Genomic DNA, 17,010 nt, shown 5'->3' with positions numbered 1-17,010 from the left:
CCCTGCAATAACCCTTTGAAACCAGTGGAATATTGCAGATCTGACAGCTGGAGGCAGAGACATTTCCACCAGCCTTTTTCTATACCAGCTGCATCAATTGTAGTTTCTGCAATCAGGGAGGACAAGGATCTTAGTTTTCTTGCTTTTGTTTCTTTCGCTTCATTCCATTTTTTGCATCAACCTTCTTCACATTTTTTCTTATTTTCTCACCACTCCGTATCCTTGTTTTGTAAAATATATCTAATGCATAAACAAAACTTGGAAGATTGCTTGGAGATACATGGCATATATTATGAACATGCCTGCTTAAAATATCATAAAAGCACAAATACATATATATACACACACACACACACACACACACATATATATACATACATACACACATATATAGATACAAACATATTTCAATAAAAAAGTGTATAAAGAGAGAGAGAGAGAGAATACCAGAAATATTTACCTCTTTTGATTGGAGGGATGTTAGGCTTCCATTTGGAAGTGTACCACTTGGTGGAGAATTTGGGCCTGAGTCTGGGTTACTGTTACATATGGAGGAATCTACTAAAAAGATACAAGGGCATCTTTTAGAGGAAGAAACAACACATGAATTTTATCTTTTAATTATGAATTAAACTATATTACTACATTAAAAACATTGAAATTTTCATATATTTTGTTTTTAAAAAAGCTTTAAATGAGTAAAAAAGTAAAGTATAAACTTGTTATGGACAGGTGTACTCACAATATATTCTTTGTGGTTAAAAAAAAAAAATGAAGAAAAATCATAAAAATAGAGGCTAATTGTCATAATACAAAACATTAAAATGTGGTGGCATAACTCTCCTAGTTTCTAAGTAGAACACAAATGATGACTTAGTTATTAAATAGAAACTGAATGTTATTCATGTGCTGACTCCATCTTTAAATAGTTAAGGATGAGACAACTTTAACAGAATAAAAAATTTTAATGTCTGAATATACTAAATGGCAGAATATTGTTTTTCAGTTATAAACAGTCTATAGAGGCATCCTCTATGTCTTGGAGCATGTTACTTATTTCTAGATATTTGCAAATTATTGTTCTGTTTAAATGTATCTTTGCCCCAAAATGCTGATCTGAAATAGGCAAGATCTATTTTCAAAGAGAGATTTGTTTGTATTCATACTTAACCATTTTGTTACCATATCATTAAAGTACGTTGCTTTTGTTTCAATTAATTTTGAAAAATATGTAGCATACAGCAACTATTTAATTTATAAAACTGAAGTTTGGAACTAAAATTAACTTTAAAGTTTGATGCAAGGTTTTAATTTAGATGGTGTTGAAACAGGAATTTTTTTTTTTTATAGAACCAGAGTAGTTGGCATCAGAAAAATAATTTACAACTCAATGAACCAATGAAGACAGATGGCTCAAATAATTTACATGACTAAATCAACTAACCATAAAGTTATGTCTTATTTTTACACTTTGAATCTATTTTTATTTATTAGACAGCACAATATCTAATTTCTTAAAAGAAAGTTCATGGTAGAATTCCACCCCAACTTTAGGTTAGAAATGTCATACATTAACTCTTTTGTTACCAAATTTCAGTTGAAATACATTGAATTTCCTTCAATTAATTTTGGAAATAACAAACAATATAGCTAGTGCTTAGAACATAGATTAACGTGAAATTTTGATGGAATCATTTAATTTAGATCACTGGAAAATGGGAAGTTCATATCAAAGAACCAGGGGCAGTATTAGGTAGGTTGGTATTAAAAGGGTTAAAACAAATAATTTCCCTGCTCCAACAGACTTCTACTTCACTTTAAACAGATAGCAAAGAAATAAATACAATGAATTCTTAGCTCACACCGAGACAGGAATTAGACGATAATGCTGACATTCATTTCCCCCCCAAATTTTTTAAAAGAAGTGCAGAGAAGTCACATTGCAGATATTTTCTATTTATCCAGAAATTATAAGAAGCAATAAAAACATTAGAAAATGCAAGGAATATTAATGCAGTATATGGGGAACGGACAATCGGCATGAGCCAGTGCCAACATTGGTTCTAGAAATCCTGAGCAGGAAACTAAGACAAGCCTCGTCCTGGAAGATCTGTAGAGCTTGATGAGGATGTCCTGCAAACCCTGGTGGAACAAGATCCCATAATAACTGTTGAAGAACTAGCAGAGAAGCTTGGATTTGGCCATTCAACCAATCATCAACACCTTTGTACCATCAGGAAAGTCAGCAAGTTGGATCAATGGGTTCCTCAAAAACTAATCATGCACAGAGAGTGAATTTGTGCTCTTCTTTGCTGTCACATTTCACAAATGAACCGCTTTTAGACTGAATAATAATTGGTGACAAGAAATGGATTGTCTATAAAAATGTTAAGCACCAAATACAGTGGGTCGCGAAAAGAGAAACACTAGCACCCCAGGCTAAAGAAGGTCTTCACCCATGTAAGGGGTTGTTATCTGTTTGGTGGGATATGAAAGGTTTAGCCCATTTCAAACTTTTAAACCCAAACCAAACGATAACAAAGGAGATCTACTGTGAGCAGCTTGAGCGGCTTAAGTCAGCGCTAGAAGGAAAATGACCATCTTTGGTTTCAAGACAAAAGGTGTTCTTCCATCAGGATTATGCTCAGCCACATACAGCAAGGATGACATTCCAAAGGCTGGAACAGTTTGAATGGGAAACAATGTCCCACCCACCATATTCATCAGACATTGCCCTATCTGATTATCATTTATTCCGCAGTCTTCAAAATCATTTGGATAGAAAATATATGAATTCTGTAGATGAGGTCAGAACAGTAATGGAGGAGTATTTTTCGTCATGGACAAGTGAATTTTGAAAGAGGGGCCTTGCAAGTCTACCAGATAGATGGAAGAGCATTGTAGAAAATGAAAGAGACTGGATTTGAGATTAAAAAAGAATTTTGTTTATCTTAATTTTGAAAAATAAAAGAGGTATAAAAAAAAAAACCGCATTATTTATGGGATGACCCAATATATATGTATATGTAAAAGCAGGAGCACTTAAAACATTGGCTGAAGGTGAAGACCAATTTAGCTAATTTCATTCAGACCTTGATGGAACAATTTATAATCAAATATCAAATAAGAGAGACCTCGACTTCACTGTTGCTGTTATATAATTGCTGTAGGGTCTCTCAAACTTATCTGTGGATAAGATATTTTTTGATAGAAATGACAGCCATGAGGGATTTAGTGAGCAGCTAGTTTACACAAAGACACTCCTCCTCACTCTCCCTTATGTCTTCTCGACATATTTGTATCTTTTGTAAGGTACCACTAAAATACAAATACCATAAGTTATTTAATGCATACTATTCTGGCCTAAACAACATTGTCTCCACCATCAAATGCCCCACTTGAAAACATATGTTTACACTCCAACAGTCACCTTGCAACTGTCGAAATCAACCCACTTGTCCACTCAGGGGATATTACCTCTCCAACAGTGTGGTACACCAAGCATCAGTCACACTACCTGATCCAGGGGAACAATATGGCACTCACCATTAATGACTTCAAGAGACATAACAATCAACTACTTTAGCCTTAACAGCAAGGAACTCTGCTTCCCTGTCCTGATATATCTAGAAACACAAGAACTGAAGACACCATCACCCCACTATAACTTATAATGTTATTGATAGAGCTAGTCCATATTTGATTTGGTCACATAATTGTAGTGATTGCGTATCTGAAAACTTCCAGATACTGAACCAGGCCACAATATGTTTCAACAGAAAATACAAAGTGTTATCACTACAGAGTGGCATGCCTTATGGAGAATTTCCAACCAGTTCTACATCTCAAACCAAGCTACTGAACTTAGGACCTGCAGCGTTTCCAGTTACATGACCTGCTTTGAGTACTATGAACAGACTTCACAAACTATCAATAAGGAAAAACTTTACCAGTTACTTGAAGTTACATCTCCATTCACAAAAACATCTGAAAGATCATAGATGTACTTTGTGTGTGTGTGTGTGTGTGTGTATGTGTGAGAGAGAGAGAAAGAAATTTAAAGTATTTTACTAGTGGATCATCGTCTGAGGCACACACATTTCAAAAAATTCTCTTATCAGAACTTGGATATATTCAGTCTTCTGCTTGGCGTTGTATTTATTAAAATTTGGAGGCAAGATTTTGAAAAATTTCCAATGTAGCATTGTTACCAGCCTCTGTGTTTTGACTGATTTGCTTTCAGTGTTAGTGATGTTGCTTAGGTAAGAGACATACTTTAAGCAAATTATCTGAACATTCCATCTTCATTTTGTAGCTGCTCTTTCTGCCAAGCAAACCAACATATCTGGTACATCAAAAATTCTGCTTTCTTATCAGTATGCCAGAGATCTCAGTGCATATTTTCTGCAGACATTATTTGTGCTGACTACAAGAATTGAATTTCTATCAACTGCTTAACTAAAGCAAATGAGTTATGAAACACTAACCCGATGCATAAAATAACTTATCAACAATGTTTGAAAGAATTGCAGCTTTCTCTTTTATTATTATGCCCTTCATTGCTTCCCTAACCATTTGATTTCTTCTACAAGAAATCCTGATGGTTTTTACTTGGGATAAATTCTGTCAATTCCTATTCCTATTCCAGTGACTGAAGTAGTAATATAAAATACCTCCTTCTCTTCACCCCACCTCAACCTACTACTCTCTGTATATTCCACAATGAAGTCAATATCTTGTTGCCTATCTATTTGTGAGAGACTAAGCAGCCAAAATAATGGCCAGAATCAAGCTCTCCTTTAGGAAAAACTGTTTCTTTACATTAGAAAGAGTTTTCTTTTTAACTCTATAATCAAAATAAGCATCTACTTATTTGGTCGTGGTTTTCCCTCAGAATATACAAACCACAAAAGATACATTGAGGAAAACATTACTCACTAGAAATAAATATACTCAAAACAAAAGAATGTGTGTTTGTTTTCTTGACTTTTTCTTTAAAGAAATTCACATTCATTAGAAAGCATCTCATTTGCTTTTTCATTTCATGAACATTAAGGTACTGAGCCCAATGCTACCATGTACGGCTGTTACAATACCTTGTTTTACGAAGGATCTAGTCAGCCACCTTTGAGAAAGCTCACATAATGCCAGCCTTGTATGTATATTGGCAACATCTAGACCAAACACATTACTCATTTAGTTGCTAATTGAAATATATGACATTTTAGAAATATCTTGAAACACTTTAGAACTCGTTTTAGAATGGCACACTTTTTGTGAACTTTCAAAATTAAGTTTTCGACATTCTCTGTCACTTTAAAAAAACCAACCTATTGCAATTTAGCTACAAATAATACACGCGCACGCACACACACAGTCTCCAGATGTTTCTTGCTCGACAAATATACAAAGCAGAAAATATGTAAATTTAAGATTTTCATTAAATTCACTAAATGCTGAACTAATGATTGGAGAATAATTAACATGGGAAATTATACAGGTGATCAAAGTCTTCATTAAAAGACTATCTTAGTTTGTGCTACTACTAATCAAATAAGATTATTATTTGTTTTATTAAAGCTGGAATAACAAAGACTAAATTGAGACTACAACAGGTTTTGGTCTATAAATCAGATAATATTTGATCAAAATCTTGTGTGTGTGTGTGTGTGTGTGTGTGTGTGTGTGAGTATACACATCAGTTTATACAGTTTAAATTAGTAAAAAAAGAAAAGAAAAACAGAAACAAAACATGCACACAAGATAAAAAATGAGAACAAAAGTTATTTGCAGTCTTCAAGCAGCAGTAAAAGACAAAAATCAAGATCATGCAGAATGAATCCCTACAGAATTGGTGTAGAAAATAAGGATTTAAAAAAAAAATCAATCAAATGAAACAAAAAATAAAGAAATGCCTTATAATAATAATATTAATCAATGATGTATGCATGTGTGTGTATGTATGTTAGTGTGTGTGTGTGTGTGCACGCATTAATAAGTGACCTGAACTGGTCAGTCGTGTATTCATGTGTAAATGTGCACATATAAACACATGCACACGCACACACATACAGGTAGATAGACGAGATAGATACCATCAGCATTTTACATCCATATTTTCATGCTGCATTCACTACATACACCATGCATATACGTCTGTGTGTATTTATATATTTTCATACATATATTTGGAAAAAGTACCCAATAATAGAAAAGTGAATGTGTATGTGTGTATATATATATATATATATATATATATATATATATATATATATATATATATATATAAACGAATACTATCACTAACTTTATGAAGGGAAATTATTTGAAAGAAGAAAAGGGTATGAAATGATTGAGGTTAGCTAGTTTTTGCAAATTTAGAAACATGTTTACAGTTTTTTGTTTTGTTTTGTTTTGTTTTGTTTTTTACAGTTGGAGACTCTTCCTCCTGCAGAACATTGTCTAGGATGGAGGAGTGGAATACATTGTCAGGAAGACAATAAGAAAGGCTGGAACAGAAGGTCAATGGAGCAACACAGTAATCTCATGAGCAAAGACCAATTAATAGATTCCCATTTCATAACTAAACATATAAATGCCGTAGGAACTGGATGTCTGATACCATTTTGAATCAACAATGCAGTGCACCAGAAAAAAACATCTAATAAATATGTCAGTTAACAGGTTAACCCCTGAGTTTTATTTCACACTGATTGTCAGATATTTGAATGTTCATTAATGAATGAAAATAACAGCAGTTGATAACAAAAAAAAGAAGGAATTAATGATAAATAAGTAGAGAGGGAGGGAGGCCAGAAACTGCAATGGAGCAATATGGTCCCTTTTTGGACAACAAATCACATAATTTATTGAATGATTTATAGATGTATACTTTGATGATATAAATGAAATACATTTCAGATAGGTTAGCTGTTATGAATAGATATCTAATTAAGGTGTAGTCCAACATGTAGAAGTGCTCAAAGTGCCAAACAGCAATAATAATTTCTCTCTCTCTCTCTCTCTCTCTCTCTCTCTCTCTCTCTCTGCTGATGAGGCTTCCAATCATCCAGTTCCATTTTGTACAAAGTAATAGTTTCTAGAGAAAGGCGTTGTTGTATAATGGGATTAGAGTTCTGATATGAAGCTCACAAAAGGGAGCAATTGTGTAACATCCCTTTGAAAATCTTACAATTGGAACAGTTTAGGAATGATTCAAGAGCTGTAGATTGTTACTACAATAAAACAATGAGAAATTCAGTGTTTTAATACTTACACAGTGTTTTATTGTGTTAATCTAATTTAGTTTTAGTTTGATTAGGAATCCCATGTTTAAATGATAGAATTGTTTCCTTTAATAATCCATTAATGAATTAACGGTCTTATTAATATTTGGGAAAAATGGAAATGGGTGATTTAAAAAAATCTTTTCTATTGTTAATGTGTGTTCACAAACAGGCATGTAAATACAAATTATATACAGACCTTTATTTATATATATATATATATATATATCTCAGATACATATCATACATGTGTGTGTAAGAGATTTGCCATGACACTAGAATATCCATTCCAAAAGAGTATTAGGCACCCAAATGTTCAAAGAGAGAGAGAGAGAGAGAGCGCGGGAGGGATGTAAGCAAGTGTCCTTCGAGAACATACAAGAGATATTATGATGGCAGACTATAAAGACATCTCAGCCTTCAAAGATGCAATATCAAACTAAATCATTCTGGAAAGAATAGCTATGCACAGACACTTTATACATAGTTAATTAGTAGCAGAAGACATTTTAGAAAGGAAGAAACAAATTACAAAATGCCGGATGTATGGAAGAAGTGTTTGTAACACACAAACTGTATTCTATTCCTGAATTAAAAGGTGTTGATATTTGTTGGTTTTAAACAGTAAATAAGTCATTTTCAATCATTGTAATTGCTATGAAATTAGTAAGTGAAAAGTTTAATCCCTCTTTCTTTTAAGAAAAACAAAAAAGAGAGAGGTAAATAAGAGAGAAAAGAGAAATGAAGGAAAAGTAAAGGGAGAAAATAGACTGTTTCTGATTAAGACAAGTGAATTATGGACGATGACAGCATTGATGACATGTGAGAGCCACTAGAGAAAAGGTGAATCTTTGAAAGACTAAAACCATTCCAATGCTGGTAGAACTTATTGAATTTGAAGTTGTTAATGACTTAAGTGAAACCTAACAAAATTTATGAATAACAGAAATTAATAATAATAATAATAATAATGGGTAACAAGGATTTCACACATTGGCACAGAGCAGTTAATGAATAGAGGAAGAGAACTTTGGTTGATTGAACCAATTTCAGAAGAATGAACAATAAAAGTGATCATGACATGAATATAACAGAAAATAACAACAGCTGTTTCAAACAATCAGCCAGGAATTTTAGGGCAATGGGGTCAGTTGATGGTATTGAACCCTGGTACTTGACCAACCACAAAACGGTGAAAGGCAAAGTTGATCTTTGGTGGCATTTGAACTTAGAATATAAAGGGCTGCAAGAATTGTCACTGAGCATTTCGTCCAATGCGCTAACGATTCTGCTAGCCCACTGCCTTAATAATAATAATAATAATAATAATAATAATAACAACAACAATAATAATAATAATAACAATTGGAGGTCTTATCTATTAAGGTGAAACATTCTAAATTTGTACACCAAACATTAAGCTAAAAAACAAAATTTCTTTTTAAATAAATGAAAAAATAAAACCCAACAACAACAATAAACATATATGTAACAAACACATTGTTACAACATGAAACATGGAATGAAAAACACCACATGAGGCTAATAAAGAAATATATAAATGACGAATAACTACAATACAGACAAAACATCGAAAAAATCCGAAAGTGACAATTATTTTGAGAAAAATATTTTCATTATTTTCATTATTTAAATAAAACAAGTTGACACACAAAAAATACATCATTTTAACATTTCACAATAAAGTGAAAAATAAACAAATATACACTATAAAAATTTACAAAAAAAAAACCAAACAAGTTGAAGTTAAATCTATGGAAAGGAACATGGCAGTTTATTTGGAAATCTAGGAAAGAACTAATTTTTGTCTACCTTGCTGTGTGTGTGTCTGTGTGTCTGTGTGAACCCAATTATACATGCAGAGCCACATAAATATCTACTAAAACATTACTAAATAAAATAATTCAAATATTTCCCTCTACAGATGTATGCAGATATCTGGTGTCAATGGATGAGTATAGCTCTTGCAGCAATATGATTTGGTCCTGAAGCAGCTACTTGACCATTCAAATGTTCATGTGATATATCTCGACTTTGCAAAAGCCTTTGACAAAGTTGATCATGGCTTGATATGTCACAAGCTGCGAAACCTTGGCATAGCTGGTAAATTAGGAGAATGGCTGCATGACTTCCTGAATGGTAGAAGTCAGACAGTTGCAACCAATAGAGAATTATCTAGGGAAACACAAATATTGAGCGGTGTTCCACAAAGAGCTTTCCTGGGACCACTACTTTTCATAGTAGCCCTTCTGGACATGACCACGGTCACTTGGACAGCCATTGTCACTAGCTATGCTGATGACACAAAACTATCTCAGGCACTAAAGAATCCTGATGATGTCATATATATATCTATACATATATATATATCTCTATATATCTATACATATACATATACATATATATATATAGTAAGTAAGATATATATATATATGCATATATACGTGTATATATGGGTACAGGACATCAAAAAAACATGAACAAAATAAAAAAACGGCAACATAAAAAAAACAAAAACATGGAAAATGACCTTTTTTTTTGAACAACGAAAGAAATAGAGAAATGAGACATATATATATATATATGTGTGTGTGTGTGTGTGTGTGTGTGTGTGTGTGTGTGTACATATGGGAATTTTTTCCTGGATGGGAATATACTTCTTTCCACACACACACACACATACACGTGGTCTGAGAAACGCAAGTAATTTGAAAGTCACCTAGCTTTTTCTTTGTAAAATGCACATTAAACATGAATTAAGTAATCTTTCATGTTCCTGTTAAATTGTTTTTATAGATAACTTGACATAAAAAACAAACATTAATATATATCATATTTTTATAAATACAGGAATTAAATATGAGCTACTATAAGTTTCATGCACAGATAATACAGTCATTGGATGGGCGTGTTTAGCCCATTGTGTATTATCCTGTAATTATTCAGTCTCAAAATAAACATCCTTTTTTTTATTAAATAATACTTATCTTTTGCTGTATGGTGGACGTTTTTTGTTGATCCCACCAATAATGGAAGAGTACATACATACATACACACACTTAAATGTATACACACATACATATACACAAAATAGTTTATAATTATGTTCTTTATCCTAATCAATTTACTTACATCTGCTTACTTGTATTTTTCAAGATCCACTGTGCTTAATTTGCTAATGTATTTGTAATTAGGCTCAGTTCCTCGTTATGGGCTGCAGTTGTTGGGAGTTTCTATTTAGCCTTTCTAGATTTATTTATTCTTCAGTGTATTGTACTGAAGCTGTACTTCAGAACTGGACAAAGTGGTATTGGGTCGATTAAATTTTTTTTTTTTAACTATTTGTTTATTCTGTAGTAGTTCTACTACTACAGAATAAACAAATAGTTTTTAAAAAATTAAATCTAATTCAATGTTTTTAATTTTTACTTGACTTATATTTTCTAAGAGTAGTTGTGAGCATATTTAGTTTAATTCCATATCATTGTCATATAACTCCTGAATTCATGCACAATTTTTTGCAGGTTATCTAGCTTGGCTATTTAATTTTAAGTCAACCATATGGGAGAAATTGTTTATATTTTGTCTTTGATATTATCCCTTTATTCACAATGGTGTCACAACTGAATGGTAACACGCACACAACAGAGACAAAGCAAGGATCACAATTATCTTCAATATTATTAACACAAACATTATCAGGCTTGGTTTTAAGGGGGAGAATACTAATAATTATATTAACCTTTTTTTACTGATGTGTGTTCAATTTCGATGCCAAAAGAAAGAAAACTGAATTTCTCTTTTGGCGCTTCATGATATCTCCTGATGAACTTTCTCAGCCTTTCTTTACTATTTTTATTAAATCTGATAAAACTTGATGCTTTGGTATATTATTTACTGAAAACCACATGTCTTCTATATTAACATAGGTCGGATACTTTTCCAATATTCACATAAAATGCTAATTGTTGGAATAATACTATTTACAATTGGATGCTGTGTTTTACAGTCAGGTAGACTGGAGAAGAGAGAGAGAGAGAGCAATTGTGCAAGATGCAGCATGGAGCAGCACAATCGTTGACTTCAAGCTTGAAGTTATAAAGCAAATGTGAGTATCTGAAATGAGTCAGAGTGTACATGTATGCATCCACATAAGTTGTTTAGTAATGTCTATTGAGATTTTAATAAAAAGAACAACAGGAAGATTACCAAAAGTAATCTCAGGAAGTAGAGCAACCAGTTCTGGATGCAAGTATAAATGATACAAACAAAATTGTCTGACAAACAGTAAATAACAAATTGCAGTTGTAAACAACAGATTAAATTAGCAACAGTTTAAATTTCTGTTCAGGAATTTAAATAGAAAATTACTCTTAAATTTAGGGACGCTAAACATAAAACCCATTTCTGATGATTTTCATGTTGACAGGATAAAAATAATTACTATGAAAACTGATCTTATTTAAAACATAGCACAAGAGAGTTGAGTTTAAGGCCCAGGACTTCAATTACATCGATTTGTGTGATAACAAACACCATTTCAAGTTAAAAACTATGAAATGTGTTCTGATTTCGACTCACATAACTGCATCCACAGATTAATATTTATTTCTAAAGAATCATTTCATCAACGCTTACTTGGCAAAATGATGAAAAATAAGAAAATATAGTAAGTTGGATTTTGGGTTCTTTCAAACGTCTAGTTTTCATTCAATTAAGAAATCAAACACAATCTCTACAATTCAAAAGTGACATCAGTATGAGCAAAGACCTAAAATTTAGGAATGTTCCTTTGATTTGAGGAGAAATATCTAATGCCAAGTCTTCGAATGAACAGTTTTGCATGGAAAGGGAATAAGAAGATAGGATTGGTTCAATATGTTCATTATAAATTTAAAGAAACAGATTTGAAATAATATGCAAATACAAAAACACCTAAGATCCTTTACGAACTTCTTTCCCACCCAGCAATCAACTACTGAATTAAAATCATCATCGATCCTTTTGTTTGCATTGAACAAAAAAAAAAAATGTTTTCATTTATCATACACACACACACATACATACACATGTGCACACACGCACACAGTGATAACTTGATCTATAGACATCTGTAAACTGTATTCTTTAAAATGGTAAAATGTGATTTGAAAAAAACTGAAGTCTTATAAATTCTTGCATTATCGACACACCATTCCCCACTGTTCTCTGATACACTGAATTATTTAAAAACAGGCAAAATAATTCAAAGGTTTTAAACTTTCTACAACAATAACTAGTAATCAAAATAATAATAATTTTATACATGACAAATAACAGTAATATTTGTAGCAAATAGTATTAAATCTAACCCCTAAAGTGTTTAAATTCTACCATGAATGAGTACAAACAATATCAAGCAATAAACAACTATATTACTCCAGTTTATTTTCCGAGTCATCTTAACAGAAATTCAATTGACAGTGAACTTTATTGGTTGGGGGGGGGGGGAGTCCACTTTAGCTGCGTGACAAACATTAACTAAAAACTAAATTTCTATTTTATTAATTTCTTGCATTTCATTTGTTTGAATTTGACCAATCAATGCAATTGCTGACGCCTATAAAGAGCTCAATTTATCTCAAACATGAACACTACAAATATATATGCATGTTTGTGTGATTGTGTATGTATGTATGCATGCATGTATATTATATATATATATATATATATAACTATATACATGTATGTATGTATATATATATATATATATATATATATATATACACACACACATACACATGTATTTCTGTAGACATGAGATAGAAAAAGGAACAGCAACTAATATTTAGAATATGATTTTTTTTTTATATATAATAATAAGTGTAATAAATATGATTGGAAAGTATTTGTATCTATTATGCCACATAAATACATACTTGACAGAGGTGATTTGCGTTTGAGCGGCAAGGGGCCTTTATCCTTCCGCCGCAGCATTGGACTGTGTGTTATGCGCCGTTCCATAACTTTCTGTTTCAGAGCTGAGCGCACTTTAAGTATATTAGGTTCAGATGCTGCAAACAAGAACATGACAACACAGTTACAAGCATGCCTAGAGGCAAGTAGCTGGCACCAGCTACTGGAGTTGATGATGGCAGTAGTAGGCAGCAGAATTCTGACCAACATGTAAAAATTAATTCAACATATTAAAAAAAAGAAACGGTGTGTCTTCATCATATATATATATATATATATATATATATATATATATATATATATATATATAACAATTAACAGTCAATAAAAATTGGTGAAATTTCAAAACAGAGAAATAAAATAAAAAATTTTTGTCAGGGTAAGCTGTAAAATTAAAAATAAATATGAAATTAAAATAAATAATAAACATGGAAGTTATATATAAGGGTTACACAATTGCAAACATTTCTTTTTAAATTCCATAATTTAATGACAGTTATCTTTTCAAAGAAAATGTTGAATGGCTTCTTCCTATATGATTGAGAAGAAAAGTAATTTAACCAATCTGTTGAACACATAAACACAGTATGATTTAATTGTCAATTTTCTACAGATTAAACTTTACTAAGCAGTCAAACAGAAGCCACAAAATAAAGAATAGTTGAATGTAAAAATGAAACTAAAAAGATAAATATGTAACAAACAATTTTACATGTATTGATAGACTTTGGTTCAATATGTACATTAATATTTGTTTCCTTTTAGTAGGCAGTATAAGAACCTATATTTTAAAGGTGGCTAAAATACAAATTTGAAAGATTCATACATTTCTCAAGTACATTTATTAGATACAGTCAAGTGAAATGGCTTTAGCTAGATTAAAAATGCATTGGACATTCATTCTGCTCGGTGGATCTTATCTATTGCTTGCTACAGTATTTTCAATTGTAAAAAGTAAATTCTCTTGGCAAGACTATGACATTAACTTTGGGCATTGGTTGAAGCTTTTTTTACAAATATTTTTTGCAGAAAGCATGATGATCACAACATCTTATTTCATTTAAAATACAGATTGGGTGTGTTGAGGTGTGGACATGCAAGGCAGTTGTCTGGGTGTGCCATGGGTTAAGTGACCCAATGCTAATTTATAAATGCTGTTAATAAATACTATAGGGCCCAGTGCATTGCTTTCCTTGGAGACAACACATGTCTAGGGGCCTGATTGTTAATCTATACATGCTGTGAATTGCTGTCAGCAAATATGCTGTCCACCTTAGGGGCCAAGAATACAGTTAAGACAGATTGGACATTCATTCCACATTTGAACATAGGAATCTGAATAAGTTGTTCTTTAATATTTATAGAAATACATTTACAAAGCCTGGTTAATGCACTAATCCTAAGTACAGCCAATGGTAAACAACTCTTTATAATTGATACTTTCAAGAGAAATGTTTTCAATTTTATATATATTCATTTGTTTCTTCATTCATTCTATGTCCATTTTGCCATGCTAGCATGGGTTAGACAATATATTTGTTGTAGAAGCATTGTTTTTACAACTGGTTTGCCTTCCAGTGAGCAAACCATAACCCTAACCCTAACCCTGCCTTACATGTGAAGGAGTTTACATTCCCCTCGTCTTCGAAAGTGGGGAGTAACTGAATGATTTGTTGACAGAGAAATAACAACTCCATCCAGTGAGATTTCATATGATCACACACACGCACACACACGCGCACACACACACACACACACACACACAAGTAAAACTGGGAGATAAACATAAGTAGACGCAGGGAATGTATTTACATGGAAAGTTGAGAATACAAATAAAAGAAATGATACGATAGTTTTATCATTACAGCCATTCTGGATGAACAATGACTGGTTCCATAACCCTGTATATTATGTAATAAGGCCCCAGAATATTCTTTTCTATTCTAGGCACAAGGCCTGAAATTTTGGGGGACAGGGCCGGTCAATTAGATCGACCCCAGTGCACAATTGGTACTTAATTTATTGACACCCCAAAAAGGATGAAAGGCAAAGTCAACCTCGGTAGAATTTGAACTCAGAATGTAAAGACCATTAAGCATTTAGCTGGGCATGCTAATGTTTCTGCCAACTCACAGCCTTGAGGTCCCAGAATATTGCAGGTGTATGGAATAGCACAAACTTTTAGAGAACGGTAATGAGATTGTGTAATTTTGCATTACTGATCTCTAAAAATCCATAATTTTTCTATACATTTTCATGTAAATACATTCCTACTTTTGTTTATCTGTCTTTTCGATCCGCATAATCACTTGATGAAGCTCATTCTTATAACTGACTTCCTGCACTGGCACAACCTGGGGACTATAACATGCTGTTTTATTGTTCTCAAACACATTCCCGACCCTCATACATGCACACACACACACACACACAAGAGGCTTTATTCCTGCATACCAAATTGGTTGGCCCAGGGCTATAGCAAGGTGTTGTGCAGTGCAGTTGAACCTGAAACTACATGGATGCAAAGCAAACTTCTTACCTACACACACATGGAGAGTTTACTGTTCCGCTACAGGTAGGATCAACAATATATGTAAAAAAAAAAAGGGGGGGGGTTGACAGTGATTTCAAAGTTTTGGCTTTTAGCAGACTGTCTGATGAAGACAAGGACGTTGAAACTTTGAATTCAGTGTCAACATTTTCCGAGCAAAACTTAATAAATATGAACTCCATGAAAAAGTATTGAGTAATTCTTCAGTTTAAAATTAAATTGTTTTTAACACACGCACACACACAAGGGGCTGCTGAAAAGTTCCTGGCTTTAAGAGTATTGCAAAAGGCCCGGTTGGAGGCCCAACATTCTGAGTTCTTTTTACAGGGGTAACAAAAATTGAAGGACTGCTGCCAATAAGTTTGTGAATCTGAGAAGGGAAACATGTTGAATAAAATCATAATTAACTGATCCTCCTCTATTTTGTTTTTAACCCAAAACCAGGAACTTTTCTGCACCTCTTTATATGTGTGTGTGTGTGTGTGTGTGTGTGTGTGTGTGTGTGGTAAGAAGCTTTCTACCCACATGGTTTTGGGTTCAGTACTACTGTGTGGTACCTTGGGCAAGTTTCTTCTTGCTATATCCCCAAGCCAACTAAAGCCTTGCGAGTCGATTTGGTACATGGAAACTGAAAGAAGCCTGTCGTGTGTGTGTGTGTGTGTGCACACGCATGCAACACTGGGATCAATAGAAGTCTGAATTGTTAGTTCCTCCATACATTTCAAAATTGCAGTTATTTGGAACTTGTTATTGGATGTTTCGAATGCATTTAGATGCAGAAGTACAAGGGATCATCAAGGAAAACGCTTTACTGCATCCTGTTACAGCAATCTGATGTTTGGAGAAATCAAGTATTAACGTTGCTCTTCATTCAACAATCACCAACAATGTCGATAAACAGCATGAACTATAAACTCTTTAACAACAACAAAGCAAACAAGAAATTTTAAGAGATATGTAGAATGAATATCTTAATTATGTGGAATGAACAATAATGAGTTGAGCTGATTGCTTATTATACATACTGTTTGGTATTTTTTGAGGACCACATCAGAAAGCTAATGCAAAATAACACATATTCAAGTAAAAAAATGTGTCTCCTTGTCTTGATATCATGTCGTAGCTGTAAATGAATATCACTGTTATACAAGCAGTGTCTTTCATTTTACAATTCTTTGAGAACCTGTCTGGTGACAG

The 17,010-nt window shown here is 32.8% G+C and overlaps 1 protein-coding gene across 21 annotated transcripts in view; it reads right to left on the bottom strand.

Annotated features, from left to right (window-relative positions):
• The window catches only part of LOC106877934 (histone deacetylase 4), a 203,746-nt gene that overhangs the window by 38,743 nt on the left and 147,993 nt on the right, over positions 1–17,010 (bottom strand). For 6 of the 21 annotated variants that reach the window (XM_089359058.1, XM_089359057.1, XM_089359062.1 and 3 more), the window contains 2 exons: positions 13,226–13,360; positions 461–561 (listed from right to left, as the gene is read on the bottom strand). In XM_089359058.1, the coding sequence (XP_089215184.1) occupies positions 461–561; positions 13,226–13,360 (236 nt within the window). The remainder of the gene's footprint in view (positions 1–460; positions 562–13,225; positions 13,361–17,010) is intronic. The other 15 variants (XM_089359060.1, XM_089359059.1, XM_089359063.1 and 12 more) reach the window with 3 other exon arrangements.

This window comes from Octopus bimaculoides, chromosome 10 (assembly GCF_046866305.1).
Source record: "Octopus bimaculoides isolate indiv1 chromosome 10, ASM4686630v1, whole genome shotgun sequence".
NCBI classification, from domain to species: Eukaryota; Metazoa; Mollusca; class Cephalopoda; order Octopoda; family Octopodidae; genus Octopus; species Octopus bimaculoides.
This window is presented reverse-complemented; position numbering and strand designations above follow the sequence as displayed.